The sequence below is a fragment of the Calliopsis andreniformis genome, chromosome 6, assembly GCF_051401765.1.
Source record: "Calliopsis andreniformis isolate RMS-2024a chromosome 6, iyCalAndr_principal, whole genome shotgun sequence".
Lineage (NCBI taxonomy): Eukaryota > Metazoa > Arthropoda > Insecta > Hymenoptera > Andrenidae > Calliopsis > Calliopsis andreniformis.
The window spans coordinates 13,695,071-13,722,174 of record NC_135067.1 but is presented as its reverse complement, the minus strand read 5'-3'; the positions used below and the strand labels follow the sequence as shown (position 1 = coordinate 13,722,174).

Here is a 27,104-nt window from a genome sequence, read left to right as displayed (position 1 = left end):
AAGATTACTTCCTGGAGGTCGGCTTGTTTCTACGGTCGAGGTCGCTCGGTGCACAGGTACATCGCTCTTTGTTGATGTCTGTTCAGTGAATCAGGGATAGGACTATAAAATCCCCACTGGAAAATATCCTGTTATTGAAGTGTCACCAATTTGACCAATCACGCACAGTGTAGAAAATGAGGGACCAATTGCATCAGTTTGTAGGTATAATCAATTCTATACATATGCACCTACTTAGGTTTTGCCTAATTAATCCTATCGATTGGAGCAGCTATGTGGTATTCTAGGAGCCTAGAATATTTCTTTAGTAGGAGTTCACAATGATTCTACTTTTGGTAAATATTAGTTATTACGATAACAAATTTTGAATAATACGAAGATAAATATTTCAAAATTTTAACTTCGTGTCATTCAAGAGGAAGTGCACTTTTGAAGGAAAAATGAAGAATCATTTGCAACCAGGAAACTATAAAAAATACTAATGCATATAAATCTCTTAATTACCACTTTTAAGGAAACAGAAATGAAAAGTTTCAAGATGCCTGTGCCATCTCAAAAAAGTCTCGATGAAAGCTAGCTATCGCAGGTTTCATCTGTAACACTTAAAGACAACTTCTTTTCACTATCCTAATTACAAAAGATAGGCACAATTTTTGTATCATTGTTTGCTTCGCAGCAAAGTTACAAGACATCAAAGTCGAAAAGGAGACTTCTCGAAAGTAATTGCTGGTTACCCAGCGTCAGTTCACTTTGGCGACTTCCGCCGCCGGATGCCGCGATTCACCGGAAAATCAGGCCGAAAAGGAACCACTTTCGCCTAGCGACTGCCTCAGTCCAGAATCGTGTACTACTTTCAGGGAAAATAGCGAGTCGCCGCGCTAAAAGAGAATAATAGAACGTCTGAGAAAAACGAACCGTCGTCGACTGAAAATACACGAACACTCCAAGGATTGACTCACGCAATAATTTATATTGCACGCGTGCGCGCGCGAGCGCACACATCCCCCTGTCTCTCTTCCACCAACATCGTTCGTCTGTTTCCATGTCTTTCCTTCTCCCTGTATGCACCGACTATATTTAAGTGCACCGTACCACGCTTATGAGACAGAACGTTCCTCGTGGGTTACTGTCCTCTCCTCCGCGACTCCCCTTCGACGAAGTAAACGCCTTTACGCCATTTATATACCGCGCACAGAGGCGTCATATGCACGGCTATGCACGTGCACTTTCCTGCGCACGAATGTGCACGCGAGCACACACTTGTCCCATCTCCACGAGATCTTTTTCCATTTTCCTTTTTCCTTTTTCTTTCTTTCTTTGGCTCTCTTAATATGGAAAACGATGGAAAAAGCGAGCTGGTATTGTTGTCCAATGGCTCGAACGTAATTAGATACTAATTGCGCGATAGGTTTAATTAAGCGAGCCGCGATAGTGCGATATACCGCATCCAACCGTTCAAAGTGTATCTGGGGGACTCTTGTGCCCTTAATGAATCGTTTTTGTTGAGTTCTAGGAAAGGAGAAAAGCTTTGATACCGAGGTTACTGCAGCGCTTCTTTTTTAGGGGATTTATTGCAAGTGGAATTGGAAGATTCGTTGATTCACGAGAGTGATAAATAATGTTAGTAGTTATCGAGCGTTTTTGTGGGTTTGTTAAATTTGGTGCTTTAGAATTTATATCATTGGAGTATGAAACCAAAAATTTGGATTCCACTTATATTTGTAGTGTTTGGAATTTGAATTACTTTTTATGTGAGAAGGAAATTTGTTTCCTAATTAGAAAATGGTGTTTATTTAAGGAGCTTCTTGTATAAAGTTAGAGAAATGGGTACAGTTCAGTTTCATCGTTTTCTAGAGTAGAAAGGTGTTTCCGGAAACACCAAATAAAATTCCCCCAGTTTCTATGCATGCGCCCCTTCCCAAGAAGCGACTTCACACGAAGTTTATTTCTGACGCCGACTGATTTTCAGAATAGGAAGAGATCACAGATGATCTGTAACTCCAGCGATATACATAGTACCTATGTATATTATTAATTATACTGAAACTAAATTAAACTACTTATTCCCATTTAATTATACAGGGTGGTTCACTTAAGTAAGGCTACTTAAATATCTCGTTTTCTAGTTGTGATAATACACAAAATATTTTACATGCAATTTGAATAACATCAAAGGACCAATATACAGCAAGAAATGTTCTTTTCAAAATAAAATAGTTTCTAATAAAATATTTTTATATCATCACAATAAGAATAGATATGTAGGTGGTCTTATTTAGGTGAACCACTCTGTATATCCACTACCTACTCAATTTTTCTTGTTACTTTTACACAAACGATCATTCAAGATTCAACCCCCCCCAAAAATTAATTCAAGATTAATTACAGAAACAAAAAAAATTATTCACAAAATGAATAATTTTGTTACCTGTAAAACCTTAGAAGCTAGTACCAACCCCCCTTTCAAGCGTCTCCCACAAACCCAAACAGAAAGTAATAATAAAAGAAGCATCGTTCGAGTGGAACATTTCACGCACAAATCCTCGAATCCAGATCCCAGAGATACCACGAATTCCAGATATAAAAAAATCCGCCTCGCCGATTGCCTCGTGATTATACAACTCTATCACTATCTCGAGATTATTTTCTCCCTTATCTTTCCGCCAAGTTTCCGCGTCGCGGAACTCTTCCAAGGAAGCATTTCCTTCGGCGTGTTGCATTTTTCCATCGCAGTAATACCCAGGTTTCACGATCTATCGTTTCATTGGCTACACGCGCAGCCCAGAGGAACGAACGCTCGCGTACGTGGAAACGGCACGTTTATAAAGGGCTTTCCTAGTACACGAAACCCATGAACCTCTGGCTTAGCGTCGGGCATTATGGTCCTAGGGTATTTGCTATCGGTTACTATGGCGGAACTTCGACGGAATCGGTTAAATATTTGATCAGTAGACTTTTTTCAATGATCCAGCGTTTAGATAGTGGGCCACAGATAGGAGGCAGACATGCTACGAGCTTGTATTGTAATATTTATGCCTGATTGAGTTACGAGACTGATCCTTTCGAGTTGATGCAACTTCTATCAGTGAGCACTGTGAGGTGTATCTTTGAGTATGTCCTGGCTGTTTTGCTCGAATATGGAAAATTTTATTGTAGGATAAATGGCACGAGGGTTATTTAGTTCTCGCTGTTCTGTGTAGGAGGTGGAACGAGTATTCTGTTTTGTTTCGAGTGGTTCTAGGCAGGCGTTTACTGGACGTGGGATTTTGTGGCGATTTCTGAATATTTATGTAGGTTCCTCTCAGAATTTCGTTCAATTTTGTATTCTAATATAACATGTGACAAAGTTTTGAGAGTAATTCATTTGCAATAGAATTTTTATTTTGGGAATGAAATAGATTTGAGATCATTAATTTCGAAGCAAAGTCATATGACTGCACATGATTTGGTACTGTGAGCGTGATAATTTTAAGAAGACTACTTCGAATATGATGGCCCATATCTCTTCAATTTCCAAAATAAAATTTTTGAATAAATTATTCAACAATGAATCAATTTGTTACGCGTGTCTATCTGACTAATTAAAACAATATACAACTGGCAGCAATTACCGAGCCATCGTGGCTGAAAAATTCTTACACCCTTTTAAGTACCACAATGCTGGAGCCAACCGATGAAAAGGAAGTGTAATTTCTCTGGCAAACCAAGTCAGCAATTAGCCCCATAGGATTTATCAACCTATGTAACCTCCTTTGGCATGAGTCTCTATATCCCTGAAATATATGGAGCCAAGGGGATTTTCCTCGACTTAAGGCGCGTCTCGGATCCGAAAGATTCACTTTTAAAAATACACACGGGACGCAGCAGGAAGCCGCGAGGTCCTCCTCTGTCTACGTACGTCGGTGTGTCGAAACCGGAAAGGAGCCGAGAGCGAGCACAAATATTTGCATACGCGTCGAATCGACTAGATTACCGGCTCTATTATGTTAATAAAGTCTGTGGTTAGGAGGAAGCAGAAATTTCGTAACTCTTCTGCAATTTTCCACGACTGATGTACAATCGACTATCTGACGATAGACGATGCTGGAGAACCATTTAAGGACTATCCTATTCAGCAGGGATCAGATTATGATACACAAAATATTAATCCTCGTACTACCAATGTAGAATCACTTTAATCTATTGTATTGTATTTTTCTGAAACAAATTAGTAAAATATTGGTGGCCCAAAGAAGTAGATATAGCCATCGTTTGAAAAGGAAGTTATTCGTGATAACTGAACTGATTTCCCGGAAGGATTCCCGCTGCATTTGTCTGATGCATAATGGTGAATCTCGGTTACCACCATTAAATTTTATCAGTCGGAATTACGTGTTCAGATTACGGATTAAAATTGATGAATCACTGTCCGTTATAGCCGCAACGTTATCTAGGAAGCGTTACTGCCTCAATTCCTTTCGAGATACGGGCACACGAATTGAATGCTCGAGCGGTCTGCTCGAAGAAAATCCATCTTCCTCTGTACACGTTCCCATCATTGATAGATCGATTCGGACGCGTCTCGAATCGCGAAGCAAATATCGATTTGCGGATAAACTTATTATTCTAATGCTGAGGGAATCGATACGAACTGCCTGCCAGTCCGAATATTCTACATCTCGTATTTTAGAATCTGCCATAACCGTTTGCCTTAATTTTCATTGTTAATATTCAAATTAATTTCTATTAAATCTACTTTCTCTAAAAAGATACATACTAGCGTGCATAAGTATTGAGTTCGCCTGTATAAGGTAAAATATGGCTCCTGCCATTGCAAGGTTTAACCACCACTGACATGTACAATAGAGAAATTATAGTAGTACCATGATAACTGTCGTCGTACTTCGCCTTACCTTCGGGCAGAGGATGCAGGGTCACCGCCGTTGACAAACGTCCGCTTCCCATGGAAACGAGATGCGGGGCTTCCGTTTGCACTCGCAATGCTCGCCCAGCCTCGCGCACCTCAAGACCAGCGGCCGCCATGCCTGGGTAACAGAAAGAAAAAAAGAATGAGCTGGGTTTAAATTTCAATTAATTATACTGTTCACGTGGAGGGAGTCCTAACGTTATAATTTGCTCGGGGAAAAAAGGATCTGCAATATTAATTTTTTGTGTATTTTAAGGGTTCGGCGTTTAACGTTGACTTTAAACACATGATTTACTATGTACAGCATGAAAATTAATTTTCAAATTACTTTGGAGTGCAGAGTGCATTGGTTATTGCACACACTATTAAAGAAAGTTTGATACCACTTACTTCAATTGTACAGGTAATAAATGGTGAAATATTTTTTAAATGCAATTACTTATTTTGATTGACTTTCGAGAATAGTTGCAATGTTTTTATATTAAAACAGGAGTCTGCTTTTTAGTAGAAGTCTATATTTCAATTCGACCTCCCAAATCTAAAAAAATCTTTTACATAATGTTTCTTTGTAATATATAGTTTCCTCTTCTTAGGGAAAGTAACATTTTCTTCCATTTCTTGTACTTTAGTATAGTATAGCTCTCCAGGAAATGGATACTACTTGCGTCTATTTCTATGATAGGGTAACTCCAAGCTTGACAGAAGCTTTAGAGCCAGGTAATCGGCTTGCGTTACATCGAAACTGCAATCACCATTCGTACGTTGCAATTTCGAGCGAAATGTCCGCTTTTATCTTAACGATATTATAATGATTACGAGGCTATATCCCAGCGCCTGTGTTGCAGCTGCATAACACGTTGATACAAGTGCGAAAAGTATTGCAACTGTTGGCTTTTAATTGAAACGCCGCGGCTGAATCGGAGGCATTATGCAAACAAGTTGAAGCACGACTGAATTTTACATTAGCATCAGTGATCGTAGGCAGCGCGAACAGCGAAGGAAATCCCCGTGCACGTAAATCGTATTATTGAATACGTTTCGGAGAATGCAATCTGCATTCGATCGTTGCTTCTCGTATTCGTTCCACGGATTGCGATTATGTTTAAGGGAATCGCGAGCGTAATGGTAGCCATATAGGAAGAAATATTGAATTTCATATCGTTCATACCAATGTGTTTGCTTTCTGATTGATAAAAGACTGATTACAATTTCAAGTCTTATACTTTGTTGCTTTATTTAATATAGGATGTGTTAAACTAACAACATTCAATTTTTCTGTTATCGAAACTCGAGTAAAGGTAGGTTATATTGTCTAATATAGAATACCTTGGCTTATAATATTTCATGGAATAAATGTTACTATCTGTTGGGAATGAATTACAAATGGCTTCAAGCATATCTAGAAAAACATTATTAGATGTATATTTGCTCCATTCTTTTTTAACATCTAATGAAGTATAAACACTTCCGTGAATCTTAACAGTGGAAAAATTGATTGAATCATTATAACTTCATATCACATTGGGAAAAAATAGGTTTACAAGTTCACTGAATGCATGAATACTTATTGAGAGTCTAGAGTCTAGTCAATCTACTCAATGGCATGTTTTAGTAATCTAATCAATTCTAATATTTCCCTAAATTAAATTGCAAACCAAATTTCTATTTTATTTGATATTTTCCAATTATTTTAAGACTGAAATTATATAAATGCTGATTCTTTATAGAATCATCAATTTTCATATTTTTCTCACAATTTGTCGGCTTTAGGTTCAATTAGCGTCCACAGAGGAACGTACGATGTCGAAGATTCAGGAATGAGATCGATTTGGCGGCACGAGACGAGGGAAGAACAAGTGACGAAGAAAGGACTCAGAACGGGAAGAAACCGGTTGCCACGGGATGGTCAAGATTCTTTTTCTCTCCTTTCTCTCCTTCCTTCCATCGTCCCAGAGTCATGGGTCGTGATAAATTAGTGGGTATGCACCACGCGGAGGAGGCGCGACTCGTGCTCAGAACTCGTGAGAAAAGGATCCTTCTTTTTCCATACGATTCTGATGCCTGAATCATTTGTACGTTCTCATGTCAGACAATCTTATTGCTTAACGCTATTCTTTTTCATTTCGATTTCTTTTTAACTATTTTCAATGTCTAAACATATATCTACATGTAGTGTTCTAGGTAGTTAGGTCTGGAGTAGATGAATTTCTTATAAGAGAAATTCTCAGATGGAAACTTAAACAGTGTTAAAGTTTTAAAAATATTGGTCGTTACTGTCACAGATGTTACATATCAGTAAACTGATCAGCAGACTGACTAGGCCCGCATCTGGAACTTGTTCTGCTGGGCTCCAAATGGGTAATACATTTTTGGCAATATCAATATTTTTCTGTCGAATTTTTAAGTCTCTGAAACCCATACTTTCCATATGGATGCACAGAAAAATCTGATATAAGTTGCTGGGAAATTAACACTACTATAAAGTAGATAAGAAGAATCATCGTACACATGTACTTAAGAAAAAAAATGTCTAGTTAATGCAACGTAGAAATCAAGATCGTAGGTGGAAATAATGTTCAAGCAAAAATTTACAGCTAGTCAAGATCTTAATCTGAGATTAAAGGAAACAAGTCGGGAGTAAAATGACTCCCATCCCGTTTGGCGACCGATTACGATTAGCGAAATTTGTTTCCAAGCGAAGCTCCTGTGGCTTTACATCGGCGAAGCTTATTGAATTAATCGGGATTTATATTACCGGTCGATGAAACCCGAGGAGACGTAATTCAACCAGCTTGTGCCCTGTCCTACATGACCATATAACAAACAGACGACTCTCGTCGATTTCTCGATACGCGATGCATTTAGGAAGCCAATTCGCCGAGAAAAGGAATCGTGGTCATAAAATTATTTGCCATCAAATTAGCGGTCGGCCCTCGTGCGATTCGCTTTCGGCAATTTTAAAGACTCATTGGCTGATTTCATCTTTGCACAGGCTCATCTACTTTATTTTATTTTTAGCCGTGTTTGGGCATTAAGGAATTTATTCACCATTTTAAGGACGCGTAGAATATCTTGCTGTACGTATTTCGTAATGTTTTAGCCGATGAGCGCATCATTTTTTGAGAGGAATTCCTCTTTTTTAAGTAATATTTGTAATACACTCGAATTATCAAATTATTCAATATGATCGATGCTAAAGGTAATATCTTACGTTAGTAGAATTATTTTAGAAATGTATTTTCTCTTAACAGTGATTTTTATATACAGAGTTAGTTATAACGAAGGAGACTTTTAGAAATAAATAGTTATAAAAAATTGCATTTGTTAGAGCAAGGGACCTTATATATAGAATACTGAAACAAATTAAGTGGAAGTTTAAACCATTTAGAATACAGGATGATGCAGATTGTTCATACACAGTGCAACATCATAACGAATTTTCAGTGAGATGAAGTCTCGATGGAAATGAAGTTCCACGACAGAAAGTGTCGTTCCAGTTGTCGACAAACTGCCGTCGTTTATAGGGTTGTTCATCCCGTGCGAACGATCTTAACGAGTTGAAACAACTTTAATTAAGCGCATTACGCTAGGCCGTCCTGCTGAACTTTGCCTACCGTGCTCTGTCACGAAGAAATAATGCCTCTCAGACGACTTGTTGTTGTGACTAAATCTATCTACATGTCCATGAACAGGAATTTTTAATTTTGAAAAAAAAAAAAAAATTTAGGACTTAATCAAACTAATATTTATTTGGAGATTTCGATTAATTCCAGTAATATTGATTAAAAAAATTGGTCTGTAAAATTATTGAGGAAGTATCTCCACAAATAACTTGTCAGCGAGGTAATCAATATAATTGAAGAGACATACGATCGAAGTCATTAATCAAGCTCGGTTCATCGTTGAGATTTCATTTATTCTGAATCGTCCAGAAGGATGATTAATTATCTTGGACAATATGGGTGGTCCAAAAATTTAGAGTAAAGGAGTTCCTGATAAATAAGCAAAAAAATGTACTATTTTACTGTTACTTTGGAGAGTGATCAGTAGTAATCGATATTTTATTGATTGTTGTAATAAGATAACGCTAGATTCCGTAATCAATAAATGAGATATGGTACTGAGGAATCGATATTATCTTTTACAAAGAAAAATCTTGCTTCACTCATCATTGTATGTAACATACAGTGAATAAAAGAATATTAAATTTGTTGGATTACTTTAATCAATCCAAATTAATTGGATTTTAAGGGAGTGACTTTAAGTCTTATTTTGCTGGCTTTGATATTTTGAATAACTAAAATATAGTTACATATTAAAAAACCTTTTTTCATAAAATAAACTATTTTCTTTGAAATTAAATGACTTGTGTAAAATCGATGAAAAAAACTAACAAGACTTTATAACCTTTTCAATGGTGTCATGTATATCTCTAGAACACTTTTAACGACCCACTCTAGACTATGGTATAGTGACATTTTCAGAGCAACTAGATTTATAGACATTACTATCACTTCGCTTTTTCTTCGATTATTCACCTCCTTAAAGGGCAATGTCCCTGATGTTCTTGACACAAAAAAAAGCTGATCAATCTAGTGTGGGATGATCCAAACAACATTTCCACGAAGATTTCTTTTCATATTTATACGTCGTCTAAGAGAACGATATCAATGAATGCGTTAAACCAATAAGCAATCCACACACAAATTCATCAAGCACTCCTGCAAGATAATCGAAGCTGGAAAAGAAAACAAGCCGTAGATTAAGTAAACATTATATAATCCTTCCTTTAACAAGTAGAAAACTCTGCTCCATTTTTTTATACAACACTTTCCTCAGTGATCAAACTTGATTCAAATCACTTATATTCACTATTTTAAGAAACGCGAAGCAAAATTATCTCTTCCAAAAATTTGATTAAAAAGACGAATTATTAAGAATTCTAAAAGTTACAAGCAAATATTAATATCTGTATTTCCACTCGGGACATTTCTTTTCTATTCGTTCAAGACGAAACCGATTTTTTCGAGCAGAAAACGGAAAGGGATTAATCGTACCCAGCAAAATTCGATCAGTTTCAAAGCTATATCGCGTTTCGCGCGATTCAGTCGAACGCTTTCAGCATCAGAAATACGACTCGCTGGAGAGCTATCTGTAAATAACAACGACCAGCTGAAACGTGACACAAAACGAGACACGGACTAGTTATCCGTATCAAAAGTGTCTTCTAGGAAATCGCGTGCGTTCTTTACGGATTACGGCTTGTATAGGAGGTTTTGTGACGCGGGAGAAAAGTTCACGCTCGTGAAAAAGCATCCGGTTGTTGCGCGGCGTTCTCCCGTCGCGAAAATACAGTCGTAAACTCTCGATGGAAAAACAGAATTGCTCCTGGTGCTTGCTGGAGCACACTCATCCTAGCGGAATTCGAAATTAGTAGCACATGAAACGCGTTAGTTTTCGGGGCTATAACAAACAATATTGGTCTTGCTAGTTCAGTTCGTATTCGCTGTTCAAAAATTTTCTTTCCGCTTTGCTCGGATGGTTTATATTAACTGTTTCATCTGGTACTCTTCTAGGTTTTATTAGTCTGGCATAGAGGAACAGTAAGATCCTTTAAAAATAGAATATAGTAAACTCGGTTTCTTTTTATATTGAGATATGAATAAGAATTATTTTTTGTTCTCCATTTATGTGTTTTAGTTTCTTTTTTTTTTAGAAATTCTTTTATTATTTCTATTCTTGAGCTATTTAATATATTATTATTGTTGTGGTTGTATTTATTCTTTAATTTGTATTTCCTGTCAATTTTTTGTGTAATTTTATTTTTTAGAAGCTTGTTAAAAGTATGGGAATAAACTTCGTATTTAATCTCGTCCAGAGATAATTGTGTGAAATATGAAGTTCGAAGTGTGTAAATCTTCACACCGATTATTTAGTAAGTGGCAGTAACGTGCCTTAATTGGCAAGCGAGAAGGCTATTGAACTGAAAAGCTATTTTCCAACTTGTAATTTAAAAATACTCAGTACAGAGCAGGTGCTGAATAACTTGAGCTCGGTGTAAGTTTCAAACCCTTCTAAATGAGGAACGCACCTGCTCGTTTGCAGGTGAGTTGAGGACAAAATTATCCTCGTACTCAAAGCTGAGTACCTTGCTAGCGACTTGTTCTCTAAGAAGAAATACCTACATTTCATATAAGACATATGTATTATACATCACTTTTTAATGGTTTATTAGAAAAAAAATTAGTTATTAATTACTATACTTAAGACTTAACAAAAAACCCTCTACGAGCCTTAAAAAAATAATGAAACAAATAAAATAAAGCAAATTAGCAAAACAGCCACTTAGTATGATATACTTAAGTTTTCCTTACAAAAGAAACAATTTTGCAAATGCTGATGTAATTGGAGTCTCCTACATTTTTCGCTTCAGTTTCCAGAGAACAGTTCAAAGTATATTTATTGTTAGACAGTGGCACCACGATAAGTCTGCTTGCCATATGCCAAGAAAGCAGCCTGTAAAGGGTGGTCTCATAGCGTGACTAAGAAAGGTTAAGAAAACTTCGTAGTATTATTCGCAGTATTGACGAGAATAGCATTTAGCAAAAGAAGGGAATATATCCCGCGTATCCCTTTAATTGAACAATTTCCTGGGAGCCTACGCTCCGAGCAATTTACCTACCGCGCGAACATTTCAAGAAATTAGTGATACTATAGAGCATAAAGTGAGATTAATCATCTCGCGCTGTTCCATCGCAGTTCCCTACTGACGAACAACTGCTTCAATGCTTAAGAACGATCTCAAAAACCATTAAACAGGTCTTTGACGATGGCGTGTTTCTGTTTCAACGATTAACCGAAACGATTTAGTTCGACATGTAGGTGTCTCTCTTCTTGAAAGTGACTGTGAAGTCCTCAAGACGATCAAAGATTTATACATGTACTAGATTTTTAATTGTATTGAGTTGATCTAGCAAGAAGAGTTTCCCTTTTGTAAAACTGCTTTTTAAAAGGTTTGAAAATTTGAAATTTGAATATTTGAAATTTTGAAATTTAAATTAAAATTTGAATATTTGAAATTTTGAAATTTGAATTCAAATTTGAATATTTGAAGTTTTATTTAAAATTTAAATTAAAATTTGAATATTTGAAATTTTGAAATTTGAATTCAAATTTGAATATTTGAAGTTTTATTTAAAATTTGAATTTAAATTTAAATATTTGAAATTTTATTTAAAATTTAAATCCCTATATTTCCACCAAAAAAAGATCTCTATCAGATCTCTTGGCCTTAGATTGTGCAGTACTGACCCTTGTAATCTCAACCTTTTCCTCTTAATGAGAACATGAGACACGCCAGGTGGAGAGACTTACTGGCAACCCACCCCATAGATACTTTACATGTACTTTCTATCTACATTCCTTTCAAACAAAGTAGCAAGACCACGCCAGGTGTATGCTGTCAATAATCTACTCCATGCATCTATGACCATATGCTAAAGTAGAATAACTCACAAATATTAATTCAATGCGAGATGCATTGGTAGAATTTACTTCTACTTTGCCTTACAATCACACACATACCTTGCACAATTTCTCTCCTGCCAACACCCTTATTAAATAATATTTCACTTTTTACTATCTTTCTCAGCGTCAACCCTTTAACACCCATCCTCCACTTCTTCCTATTGTGCACAGCTAGTAACGTTGCATTAAGACAAATATGTGAGTCTATATGGTTACAGTTGATAGGGCCACCTTCATACGCATTTTGGGACGTAGTGTATTATTAACCAAAGTGGTCACAACCACTAATCGAATTCACGCATCCCCCATATACAGAAAATTACTATGTCAACATGTATCTCAGGTGCAACCTTACCAAATCTGCACAGTACTCCTGGGAGCTCAGAAGTCATCAGTGGATCTGATACATAGAGCTGACAAAAGATATATGGAGCACACACGCACTTCCCTTATTAGCCGAATTGGTCACACCTATTCCTACCACTTACAACGAACAGAGCCCTCCTCTTGCCCCTGTCCTATCTCACTGCCAACTTCTGAGCTCCCAACAGCACCTACCTACCCGCAGACTGCATCGAAGGCATTCCCATCACCAAGGCTCTCGCTGTCTTTCCCAGAATCCTCCAGCGCGAAGAACGAGGGAAATGATGTACGGTCGAGTTTTCGAGCGACTTCATGCGGGCGCGTTTTGCATTTAATTGGAGGCTAGCGTAAGAGCGAGCGACACTTTCAACCATCTCGGACGTGGCGCTGCAAAAGGAGACGGCTGCGAGAGCCGCGGCAAAAAGCGAGGGGCGGACGCTTCGGCTAGCGAAAGGGGACCTCGAGGAACGAGAAGAAATGCTCGTCGAGGAACGAACCGTCTGCGGCCTCGCGGACCGTTCGCACGGACAAGTGTTACGCGATGCGATAACGACTGATATAACAGGCGATCTCGCTTTCTTTATCGCCAGGCTTACATGTCCGCTGTTGGAAACGGAAATCGAAGACCGAATTCAGCCAGGAGCGGGTCAGCTCCCTAGAAGCTGATAAGATCGTTCACGATTTCGTCGGAAGGCGACACTAGGATTTTTAGTGGCCAGATTTCGTGGTACCACTTGAGAGATTACTTTTATTGGGTGATGTGAGCGTGGGTGGTAATGGTGCTTGTGTGAGGGTATGTACATAGAAAGTTAGAGAATCACAGATTGAGTACGTTTATTAAGACAATAAAAGTGTTAATAAACGTTTCATAAAAAATTATTCTACAATAAATCGCCTGGCCTTCTGTAGCTCGCGAATGGCTAAAAAGGAAATCGAGAGTACTATCGAGGTGAAACATCTCGATATAGCAACGCGTGCGTTCGGTCCTCGTCAATGGCGATGTCCAATGAATCCTTATTAGGTGCTCGTCGTATTCGGCACAACCGATTACGTCTTGCGAATCATCTACAACCTCTACGCCTGATTGCCATTGTGCAGTTCAAATGAGCGTTAAATTACACTCGTATTTCATGAGCGTGTGATTAATTGCATTTCCATAGCCTAGATATGGATATGAATCATGTTCGAAATTTCTAGATGACCACTGACATAAAAATCAAATGTTCATCGTATGTTCAAAAAATATACGAATTCTTTAATAATTGAATGGTATAAGTATTCTAGAAAAAAAGAAATAAATTTAGGAAAACAGAGATCTTTGATTGTCAAAATAGTATTTCATAGATACACCAGCTCTAAATGCAGCTCAATATAGCTCAATATAGCTCAATGTATTCAGTTAAATATTTATACTCTTTTCCACAAGACTCTAATAATTTATATTATTTTACATTTCATACGACTTTCAAGATCTCTTTTTTTAATACAGACACGAAACTATAATAGCTACTAAATTTTTCGCTTTACTATAATATAAATCCACAAAAAGTCGACTATGGTTTCTCCCTTCTTACGTCCTGTCTCAAGTAATTCACACAGTCCCTCACGTATTCTACAGAATATTTTTTCTCGCGCCTTCCAGGATTCGTAGGCGATCGGCAGTGCACAGTGGTCGGAGGGACGTGGCAAAAGTCGTCGCGCGACCGAGCAAGCGTGTCGCGGCTGGCTGGAACTCGCGCACGTGAGCACCGAGCGCATAAAAGTGCATCTCGGCGAGCGTGTGTGCGCGCTGCAGCGGATGTTCTATATGCGGAGGACCGGACGCGGCGCGCGACGTGTACCTGACGGCGTTTGTCGTCGCACTAAAACCGTTTCTGTAAATAAACTCGTATCTGTCAGGCGCGGTGCCGGCTGTTCGACTCTTTTTTGCTGTTCGTCTTTATATTGTCCTGGCGGAATCACGAGACCGCGGGGATCCAGGCACGACCGCTTGTTACATCGCGTGTTGCCCGCTTCTTTTACAACTCGAACGAAATGATGCCCCTTGCGCGACGCTTCCATGCGTTTCACGGAATCGTGAGCCCTGATGCACGTTCGCTACAGTCGTCAATTGAACGAACGTGTCAAGGATGATCAAACAGCGGCGAGTCACATGCTACTGTTTTAAACAGTTATTGCAATTTTTTCGATATTTCCTTTTCACTTTTTTTTTTGTTTTAATTAAAGTTTAATATCGTACTGACTACTTGTACGTATTGGTTAATAGCGACGAAAGAAAAGAAAAGGAAGGGGAGATTTCTTTTAATTGAAAACTGTGAAATTGTAATATATATTTTTCGAAGAAGATATTTCTTTTAATTATAAAGCGGAAGGTTTGTGAAAGGTAGAAGTGAAAGTAAAGAAAAGTAATTAAGGTATATAGTATTAGAAATGTCAGAGATCAAGGTTTTGATTCCAATTACTGGGCGACTTTCATTGAATATGGTCTGAATATTTAGGTTGTAATGGTGTCTTCAAGAGATAATGAAACGCCTTGACCTGATTGTAACACCGAACCCGTACGAGTGCCCGTATGAACCCGCATCCTGTAACCACGAGGAAGGAAATGTCATTCGCATCGCCTCTTGGTGCATATACGTATACCACCTACTTCATCTCCTTGCATAATAATTAATAACCTTCAACTATAAAATCTCTGACGTCTATACTGAACTTTACTATTACTATTTACAAATCTTTCCTTATCGATTTTAAATAATCGAATGTAACATTGCCCCTGATCAATAAAATAATCGCTCCACAACTATCAATGCTCGAGCACACACTTGTACCACAATAAACCACAACTATTACCGTTATTATATCCAATATTTCATGTCAGCGAGTATAATTGTCGCTCGTTATCAGTGAGCACCGCTCGTTAACTACTTTCACGAGGGCGAGTGGTATCAGTCGCTGAAAAATTTCCTTTCCTTTTCACTGTCGATTTTCGCGAGACGCACGCGGCGGAAATGCAATCCGTTCCTTCGTGTCCTTGCTCGCGTGCTCATGCTATGAATAATTAATTGTCTATAACGTTACCTTCAACTACGAGGCCTGATCGCAGAAAAAAGTCGACGAAAAACATCGTCATGCAACCTTTTTATCGGATTCGCGAGTCCCAGTCGCAGCGAAACGTCGCGGGGACAGGTCATCGAAATCAATGTAAATTATTCCGTGTATGGCAACGCTGACGTCACTGGTAAGCGTTTATATGCTGGTGTTAATTGCTGCTAATAACAGACGAACGTTCACCCAGTGACGAACGCGTATCGGTATCAAAAACTGTGTCAATTGAAAGGATTACGTCACGCGCTGTGAGCTCCTTGGAAAGTTTGATGGGAGGCCAAGCCGATGACGAATCGATCCTTGATTCTCGTGCATTTGAAAGAGGTTTGTTGTCTGAGTGACGAGTATATACTAATGGGAATAAGATTCTTAAAGTATTTTTTTTCTAGAGAACACTTTCATTTTCAATACAAGTAAAATTGAAATAAACAGAATTGAAAATAATTCAAGAAAATTGTGATTACTTTTGTACGAAGTTATATTAACTTTGCATAATAAATGAACAAATTTCTTTATCAGTCTCTCAAATAGAAGCTTCCGAAATGCAATTTTACGTCACGCAAAATTTGGAACACTTTCAAAAAAGAGTGCAAACTTAAAGCGTATATCTCACGAAAAGGGAAAAACGTGGCAAAGTAAGAAGATATAATAAAAAGGCGCTAAAGAAACGTAACGAGGAAAGTTGAAAATTATGGATGGATATAAAATGAGAGCGTGAAGTAGGAACTAAGTATACAGAGGTAATCCGCGTTAACTCTTTGAACTAGTTTAACAGCACCAAATGTTGCTGTTTTGAATTTTTATTTCTAGTAGTTGTAAAAGTTTATTTTGTTTGAAGCTGTCTTTTCGCTGTATTTTTTATGGAGTCTGAAAAATAAAAATTCATCAAACTTTCAGCGTAACTATCTAATCTAAACTACATCCCATGAAAACTATTAAAACTCAGAATATTTTTATGAACATAGGAGCATCACTGCACTTGTACTGTAATTTCAATAATTAATTAATATCATATTTCATAAGAGTAACCTCGAAGAAATATCTGTCTAAATCCAACCCTTCAATGGAAACAGAAAAATGCTCAAGCCGATTTCAGGTAGAAGACAACATGTACAAAGTTATTTAAATGGAACTGGATGAAGACTAACGATGAACACGAGAAGCATTTCACGAACGCCATGTCAAACACACATAAGTACTTCCCATCGTAAGCCTGTTCCAAAATCGACAGATTTTCCTAGACAGCTTCGAAAACAACCCTTCGAAATAATTTCGAGCCCGTCGTTTGGGCCGTGTTAACGACCTCTGAGCAGATTGAACCACCTCTTACCCCGACGTCGTAAAGCTGTCTGCCCTCGTAACGGTCTCGGTGACACCTTCAGGCTTCACAGCTTTTGCCTCGAAACGAAATAAGCCGTGCTGCCTGAGTACTCGAGAAAAGCGGGAACTTCGAACTTTGTGATCCCTGGATGAAGAATCTCGCGAGGTCTCTACATAAGTCATCCATTTTCGACCAACTGTATGCACTTAACATCTCCGCGCTGAGATGGATGGGAGTGGAGCAGATTGAAAGCAGAGGATCCGTGAAACGCGCTCCAAAGTGCAAATAGACCCTCCAAAGGGGAAATTATTAGACTGATTCGCGAGCCTGTTCGCATTTTCATGGAGCATCGTCCTGGAACGATGCTTATTTAAGATGAGATTCGTGAATGCATTGACTTATTGCTGGTTGGTACATGTCTCGTACATAGCTATTCAATTTGGGTGGAAGAGCCAAAAAGGGCTAGCTGAAATAGTATTCAATAGCTAAATATATAGTATAGTAGAATTAGGGATAGATGTTAAACTACGAAGCTTTCATGGTAATGTTCTTCAATTATGATATTAGATCCGCTCCAAATCCTTCGAACGAAGTTACTTTATTATAATACCTACGTCCGTGGAATGTCACGTACTATCTCGAAATTGAACTTCTATCATTTTCTTTATAGTGTTAAGCCGTAAACCAGGTGAAAGATAATTTCCATTTACGTATGTACTCTTACTTCAACTTTCTCCATTCTTATACTCGAGGATTTCCATAAAGTATCCATGAAAGATATGTGTGATACTGCTTTGTATCTTCCGCGCACATTTTGTAACAAAATTTACTCGTTTTCCGTGTTGTATTTCTTTCCAAGGAACGGTTCCCGCTTTCATTTCGTGCCAAGTGTCTTATACTACATTTCAGAATTCCAATTCTGAATTCCATGAAGCTATTAAACCATCAAGTTAGCAACCCCTTTAATTTATCTCTTCCACAATTGCATCGAGTTCACCTTTTTTCAAGAATACTCAATTCTACTTTACGATGTATCGATGAATTAAAGAACATTTGCATGATTAAATACACAACGCAAATACATTTCAATCCTCGATTACCATAACGTAGGAAAAGTCCATTCATCTCCCCATCCAATGCCCACAATATTTCAACTACAAAATCAATTCAATTGCCCTTGAGATAATCACATCCGCGATCATCGCGTGCCAAGTATTACTCTGTCTCAAACTTGAATTTTGGCATTCTTCTTGCACTAAAAATACACGAATCAAATAAACAAACTTCCACGTTATCTCACACATTTAAAGACACTTCACCTCTACACTCTATCATTTTTCAACAATCCTCTCAATAAAACTCTGATCTACTTGGATGCACTTCTGCACACCTTTTTGGAACATCTTCCATCGAGCCAGAAATAAAAATAAAAGAATGTCTTCTCGTCGAGCGATCGATAGCACCACAGTCCAAGCCTATGAAGTTCGATCGCTTCTGTGTCGCGGGTTATAATACTTCTCGCGAGTGCATCGCTTCCGCGATCATCCCGCGCCAAGTATCACCGATACGACAGTAACGGGTGACCAGCGTGGAAGAAATTGACATGCGGCTAGTTGCCCCGCATAACTGTGGCTCGTAGACCGCAGCATTCTTCCAACGGATTATCATTATCGTCCTTCGTGATACTCAATGAATATCCAATGACTTGGACGTTACGTGGTGGCCCCAGCGGTACCCACGCGGTTATCCATGCGAGATCGTCTTTGGAGCGTTCCTTCGGTCCCCGTGATCAGAACGATGAAAATTACCGATCGATTAACTGTATTACGACGACAATGAGGAATGCGATGGTTGCAAGCGTGGTTTTTGAAAAGAAGGAGGCGTGAAGAGAATTTCTCTGGCTAATCTTGGGTCTCTGTCTATGGCTTATTTACGAGTTCTTTGACTGGTATTGTTAAAAGTCACTTTCCAAGTGTTCATTTTTAAGGACCATATGATCGTTTGTTAAACAGTGAATAGTTTAGTCGCTGTATTAGTTATTGATAGCTATGAACTCGAAGACAATAGCACGTAAAATAAATTATCTTCTCAGTTTTCATTTCCTGCTTCTATATTGCAATCTTAAGCTTATGGAAGTATTTTTCCTGTTACATGAATAGTTATCAATTTTTTATTAGATCTTTGAAAAAGAAATTTCTATGACTGAATGAGCGAGACACCCTGTATTTTAATATCGCCGATCTTGCCAAGTGCAATTGAAGAAATTTTCAATTTTTTAGTACTGAATACTGAAAATACGAGTAGTTAATAAATGTTTGCACACTTACTGATGCATGGGGAGGAGCAAAAGTAACGTATTATATTCATGGCTGCATTGATGTCGTCGTTCGACAATAATTTCGCAAGAGATTTTTCGCGCGTTCCGTCATCGCGACGAAAGGTTGATTTTTATCTGCGATCGACAAGTGTCGACGGAAGACTGGAATATGTATGCACGCGAGTGTTCTTCGAGGAGCTGGTGGAACAACGGGCGTAGGTATTTAATAAGCGCGTGGTGACCAACAGACGCGTGGGCGAAAGTTTTGGCGACCGTTCTTTCATCGTCATCATAGGCTGGCAGCACGATCAGTGGCCTACATTGGGCGTCCTGATGCACACGAAAAGTGGGAACATAGAAATGGAAAGTAATGAGACGTGGAGAAGAAATATGAAGGAAATGTATATTTTTGGGAGGTCATGTTCAGTTGGGGAGAAAGAGTTATGAGCTGTTTTGAAAATTATAAGATTATTTTAATTTTTTGACAATTTAGTTGCCATACCATAAATAGGTAGCTTTATTTAAAACTGGTATCACTGTGAACATGCTAATAGAACCCTCAACGAATATGGTATGGAAGCCAAAATGCTAACAAAGATACATTTTTTATCACGTAAGCTTCCATAGTTAGAGATAAGAATTATGTTTTAGTAAATATTTCAGTGCTTTGTTTATAAATATCTGTCTCATGAATTTCTACAACTTGACAGTGGAATAATCCTCTTAAAGCAGTTCCCGTAGATTACCAAACCTGTCTACCGTCCCACATTGACATGAAAAGGAAAGTGTTCATTGTAAACTGTCTAAAGTGCTCGTCGTAGCCGGATCATAAGCTGACAGAGGCAATTTGGAATGCGACATTTACTTTTACATCGCTCGTGACAGTTCACTGGGTATAATTAACGATACATTGGAATTCGTCGCGAGATACGAGAAACAGGTTCGATTATCCTGACATTACTCGATGTCACGGTTAAATACTTTGTTCGTATCGCTGTTGATAAATTGCTTATTACTCAAGTTGTCATTTATTCTCGATAAAAGAAGTTTGGAAATCTTTTATTTACTTTCGACGAGATTTCTTTCAGTATAAATTTTTACTTTAAAATGGGAATCTTCAGAATCGTTATTTGAAGTGACTTTACGATCTACACACAATTTTTTTTAAACTTTTGTTTAATTTAAATTTGCATAATAATTTCAACTTTGAAAACAAAGCAGTTTCTTTTGCACGACCTTTATGCATACAAGCAGAGTCGATTCCGAAGAAAATTTCTCAAGAAAAATATGGCATTAGGTGATAAGGCACAGACATGCGTCAGCGTGCAAATCGAGCGAATTGTTTCTTCGTGGAGTGTTTGGAAGGAGCTGCTATCGCGCCGTGCAAGCAAATATTTGCGTACCTTTACGTACCACAAGCCTTGTTAAGAGATGTTGGATTATATGCACGTACTAGGAAAAAATGAATTCTTTAAATATTATACAGATTTCACACTCGAAAGTGCAATACCCTCTGATTCGATTTTCTCATAGAAAAACTGACTCTATCTACGAAAAAATAGTTAAATAAATAAAATAAGACAAACTTGGTTACGTCCACTAAAAAAGATTATATAAAACAGTGTTCCTTGCTAAAATTTAAATAAATTACTTCTTTCTAAGCGGATGTCATAATGGCGGTCTTTTTAGTTTTTAAAACAGAGAATACTGCTTCTGCTGAAAAAACACCAAAAACACTGAGCCATGAAGGAATGCGACCTCTACGGTCGTTAAGAACAGACTGTATTTGCACAAGCATTATCAGTAAATGAATCCCTCTAATGAGCTCGTAAACGTACAACAGAAGTATTGGGTAAAAACATTTTAGGAACACTAATTTACTCGTTGTCAGAAATATTTCATTAAAGCTAACCTTTTGCAACAACCAGTACATGGTACAGGTCTAATTAAAGAAAAATCTATCTATATTTTATTCCTATAAAAGGACAATTGAATATACACATATTAAATCAATAAAAATACTACGTTTTTATTCTATCTACCTATTTCTTCATTTTTGTATTGTTCAATTCTTCTACCCTCACACCAATACTACAATATCGCAACTAAAACTAGAATAAAAATTTACAAATTTAACGACTCATTAAATTTCAGGTATCACAACCAGCGCCCACAAAGCCTAACGTACATACCAAGGAACTAATAAATTCTAGAGTCCTCAGATAAACCCTACGACCATCAACTCCACACAGGAGAAGAGCTCAATTAACGACTCATTAGGAGACACTCAGAAAAACGGAATCACCTGTACCTCCCCTGCAACAGAGCCCTCATCAACCATCCCCAGAACCGCCGCGACCTAACCATTGGCAGGGTCCAACAAAGTAAAATCTCCTCGGGCATAATATCTTCCGTAATATATTATCGGCGAGCTGAGCTCTCTCATTTCCGCGGAATTCCTTCATCCACCAAAGAAACCACGCGCGCGACCACGACGGTGGCCATGCAGCACGTGAGACCATCTACTCGCGTGGCAGAGGACATTGCACCCACGATGGTCCCTTCTTCCGAGGTGTCCCGGAACTGTTGGCCGTGTCTACGTAAACGCGCCACCATTTTTCATCCCGTGTCAGCCCAGATCTCCAAGCGTTCCTCTCACGATGGCGAGACACCCTGCCATCGGCTGGGACGCCTTTGAACCGCGACTCGAAAATTCGGAATGCGTCGGGTCGCGTGACTCACACCCTCGGATTTTCACTTGGAAAGCCTGCCGCGGCTACTGGCCCCCTCTCTCCCTGTATGAATTATTCACGAGGGGCATTCCTTATGACTAGCTTCCACTGACGCGTCGGGGAACGTTTCCTTAGCTGCTGGGGATTTTTACGTCACAATTCGGGGGTTTGATCGAAACCCTTTCGGGTGACTGCTGGGACTTTATTCGGGATTGTGAATGCTAGTCGGGGCTGGGGCTGGGGGAGGGATGAAGAGGATTGAGGGAGAGATGAGGGAGATTGTGGAAGATGGGTATGGAGCAAGTGTTAGTTTAAGGGTAGTTAAAAGGTACGTTAAAATGGTGAGGTGAATGTATAACTGCAGCTGTTAATGGCCTGTAAGCTGATGTAATTTTAAATAAAAAAATTTTTTTACATTTACTTGGATTAGTGTATCTACAGATTTATGTATGCACTACTGAATTATACTTTTAGGAGGATCGATTCATGGTGTTTGAATTTAGATAAATTACTGATTAGATATTTTTTCTGTCGACTCACGGTTTTTTAGGATTGGCTATATTCTTTGTACAAACATAAATTTTGTATGTGAGTTTTTGATAACATTGTCTACTGCTCATGTTTCATGTTTCAGAGCCTCCTCACCTTGACTATGATCGTTGATTATAGTTAAGTAGTCTGGAGAGCTCTTGAATGCTAATGCTTGATCGTTTCATAATTTCGATACGAGTATTAAATAATATACGGTCTGTCAATGACCACAGAAGATTGAAACAGATATGGCCACGTATTCCACGTAAAATGTAAAACGAAAGATTTTATCTAAAAGATTTCATTACCAGATACCGAATAACTAACATCTGAAGTGGTTTATCACGCATTCATGGGTGTAGAAGGAACGCGAATCGCGCTTCAACGAGATAGAAAGCGACGAATTGCCGTTTAACTCTTGCTAATTTCTCCTTGTTACTTTCTAATTAGAATGTCTATTAGTCGCGTATAAGCTAAATGTACCGTGAATCAATATTAATTAAACATAGAGCAACCTTTTGACTTTATTTTGTGCGTAAGAGAATTAAAGAAACGAGATATGATAATTTCGCCAGTCTACCCACAATAAAAAAGAAATAAAAATTATATTGCAAAACACACCTACATGTAGTAAACTTTTTGCCACTAACTGCCATGCCAATTTCGCTAATGATACCTTGATACCTATATTCAAAATCGCGATGGATATTAAAAGAATAATCGCTGGTGAAGACTATTAAAATATATGAGCAACGCAAGAGGTTTAATAAAATTTTTTAAATCTATACCTCTATAAACAATCCGTACCTATCAAAGTAATTGCAACGATAAATAATTCTGCAAACGTTTCTGTAAATGTTTTAATTGTTTCCTAAATGAAATGTCTGCTCTTTAACATTTTTCAGAATGCAAGGGAATCGTTTAAAAGCATGGAATGAAGGCAGGCTGAGAAACTCGTAGCAGAACGCGTTTAATATTCTGTTCCAGCAGAAGAAGCAAAGATAGGCGAGTGATTTTAGCACGAGGTGCAAATTTATTGTCGCATGGAAACAAGATATGATAAAGTGGAGCAGGGCTCTCTCTGTTTGCACGTCGACGAACGCTCTGCAAATTGACACTGCTAGCGAGCCCCGTGATAGGAATTAAAACCGTGCTGGGAGTAACGCACGTAGGCCCTCTTTCTTCTTCAAACCTTTTTTTCGCCGAATTTTGCCGTATCTTTATACGCCTCATAAATAAATTCAAGCATCTGAGAGGAGAAACACTTGGAAATGTAGTCTTACGAATGTAATACAGTCAGGTAAGTCTTCATTACAAGTGAGTTCTATTTTTCAGTCAGAAAATTTGCAAACAGAATTTGTAAAAAACATTCTGATAATTGAGAGTTTTCAAAGTATTATTTCTGAGATTTTTAATGGAATTCGAAATTCACAAGAAACTGTGATCTCAAGTACAGTAATACTCAAGTAATAGATGTACATATTATTGTGAGTATTGAAAAAGTTTGTATCGAGTTGGGCGTTGTTTGATAAAGATTTATCTGGATTATTATTAGAATGAAGATATTCTTATAAATTATAGATATAATTTATAATTCATGGAGGTACATTATTTGAATGCAATGCTTGTTTCTGAGGCTACCATAATAATACTCATACTGGAGTTAAGTAATTATGTACTTTAGAGAAGGTAGAAAAATGGTACTGAAATATATTAAGCTTTAATTATTTTAATATATTAAAACTGAAAAATAAATAACGAATGTTTAGTAACTTCCCAGTAAATTGAAGTTTTATTTCCGTAGAAAACAGCTAATGGAGATTTAATTTTGATGTTCTATTTTTAAAGAGTTTAATCGTCTGCGCTATCATCTTAATCAAAACTTAATAACCACGTATATGGCAAGGTTATCTAAAGCCCTCCTGAAGTTGTATTTAACATTGATTGTTTTATTTGTATACGAACATATATGATAATAAGTTAGCGTCTTAGTAGTAAAAATGATTGATTATCTTGCGTACATTACTACTATTCAATGCACATATTATATAAAAAAAATACAATTTTTTTCAACAAAGTGTCACTGATTGCAAGCTCAATTTTATTAAGCTGATGTTTGATTAATTAAGAAAAGTTCTAAAATTTAGTGTGGTGATTAATTTATGATAATTATAATTATTTTCAAGAATTCAGTTTGTTAAGTTAATTATAATTCGTATCTGAATGCCTAAATAATATTTCAAAAAGTGTATACATATGTCACTTATATATGAAGCTTTACAATAGATAACATTTAGAAAATGAACAATAACAGTGTCGCGATAATTGTACACCCCCAAACATTCAGTATTTGCTTCATTAATCCCACAGTTTTAATTGTTAACTTTACGAATACTATAGAGTAGAAATACATACTCTATTTAAGATACTTAATTGTACTATTTCTCTAATTATTCTTATAAACTCATTCATATTTAAAAATTCTGATATGTTACCTGCAATTCATTTAACTAACAGTGATTATTAATTATCCTCAAGAAATTTATATTGAACGTTAATTCTAATCACTCATTAAAATAGATACCTACTATCCGATCGTTCATTCAATCATCGATGCAGAGGAAACGCAATTTTCTCGGAAATAACGATTACGCTAACGTTTATCAGTGCGTTATTGAAACCAGTACAAGAGATTTAAATATTGGTCTCTTATCTATTGTGGCCGCGTGGTGTAGAAATTAGAATCTGTACGCAGGAGAATATAATACGCATAACGAAACATGAAATATAAATTGAACGCATTCAAATCATATAACATACTGAGATATTAATTTATCATAAAATTACCTATTTAATTTTCAAGACTTTCTTGTCCTGTGATGACTGAAATTCTGGAAAAAAGTATTTTTTCTTCACAAATTTCCAGGAAACAATTATCTAGTTCTTGTAAATCTAAATATACGTTTCGAAAATTCATGTTTCATTTATCAAGTGTGTAAAATCGCAGGTTTAAAAAGAGGTGCAATTCATAACAACTGACCTCATGATCTAGTATTTTACACTTCCATAAGGATATCAGCAAGTTTTCGTGTTAATGAGCTCGTTATTATTTTCCTTAAACCGTGACGATCATTTATTATTCGTGATAGCATAACCGTTGGCCCAATTTCTGTCCCCCATTAAAACCTCATCACACATTTTTTCCAAAGACAAAACCCAAACATTATTCTGATTCTTTCACCGAGTGAGATATGCAAAAGAACGAAATTCCGACTAAACTAAGGCACTAAATACAGACCACTGCCAAGTATGCAAATTCCTGTAAACAACCTAATAACCCTGAAACTGCTCGCGAATAATAGACCAAGTTCTACGATTTACTGAAACGCCCGCGTCATAGGAATATCTTATCCGTCGAGGAATTTGAAGTCATCCGAAGGAAGATCCGACTGCTCCGCGTATTGCATGCCGTAAATGGCGTCTCGGTACTTTTCGCGACGAGATCGAGCAGTGAAACTGGATCTCGCATTGAGACGGCGAGAGTGATAGGTCGTCGTCGTTGCGGTATTGCAAAAAAACGGGGTGGGATCCGGCATTGCGAGTTCTGAGAGAAGAAGACGGAGGAGAAGCAGAGAAAAGAAGTTCCCAGAGAACCTTGTCTTCGCGGAGACTCCTCTTGCATTCTGGCCTACCTCAAGTTATCGGAATTCGAACGGTATTCCGGATTGGGGTAATGAATCCAGACGACGTTTGTATCTTCCTTCGATCGAGTTATCTCGTTTTTAGAATGACACTCTTATCTTTTTCCAGAGCTTTTTCCAGGTTTGTTAGTTCGAACGAAAATTTGTTGAAGACATGTGAGGTAAATGTCGCAATACGTAAACACTTAACTATGTGTTTCATGAGAAGTCCCCTGGAATTCATTAAGGGCAATTTCTGTAAGGGGATCGAGGATTTTATTTATCACGTAGACTGTCTTAAGAACGAATAAAATTGCTTAGGATAGATTCCTTAAACGAGTAAAATTTTCTTGGTGTAATAGATTGATAGAAGATAGAGGAAAAATCTGAATGGAATGATATGAATGTTTGCTAGAAAATTCATTCGATTTCTGAGCGAGTGTAAGTTGCAGAAAATCGTGTAGAATGTAAGAAAAGCGAGTTGCTTGATCGCGATCGTCCTTGAGATAAGTAAGAGTTTCGATAATCATTCACTTGTACAGGAAGCACAATGCTGGAATGAGAAAAGTACGAGGAACAAAAATAACTTCGCCTGAATCACCGTGCACTTTCTAATCCT

The 27,104-nt window shown here is 37.6% G+C and overlaps 1 protein-coding gene across 3 annotated transcripts in view; it reads right to left on the bottom strand.

Annotated features, from left to right (window-relative positions):
- LOC143180382 (uncharacterized) overlaps window positions 1-27,104 on the bottom strand; it is a 64,290-nt gene that overhangs the window by 26,377 nt on the left and 10,809 nt on the right. For 2 of the 3 annotated variants that reach the window (XM_076380071.1, XM_076380073.1), the window contains exons 1-2: window positions 19,553-19,691; window positions 4,893-5,024 (exon numbers count right to left, since the gene is read on the bottom strand). In XM_076380071.1, the coding sequence (XP_076236186.1) occupies window positions 4,893-5,024; window positions 19,553-19,592 (172 nt within the window). In that variant the 5' untranslated portion in view covers window positions 19,593-19,691. Of the gene's footprint in view, window positions 1-4,892; window positions 5,025-19,552; window positions 19,692-27,104 lie in introns of those variants that run through there. The other variant, XM_076380072.1, reaches the window with a different exon arrangement.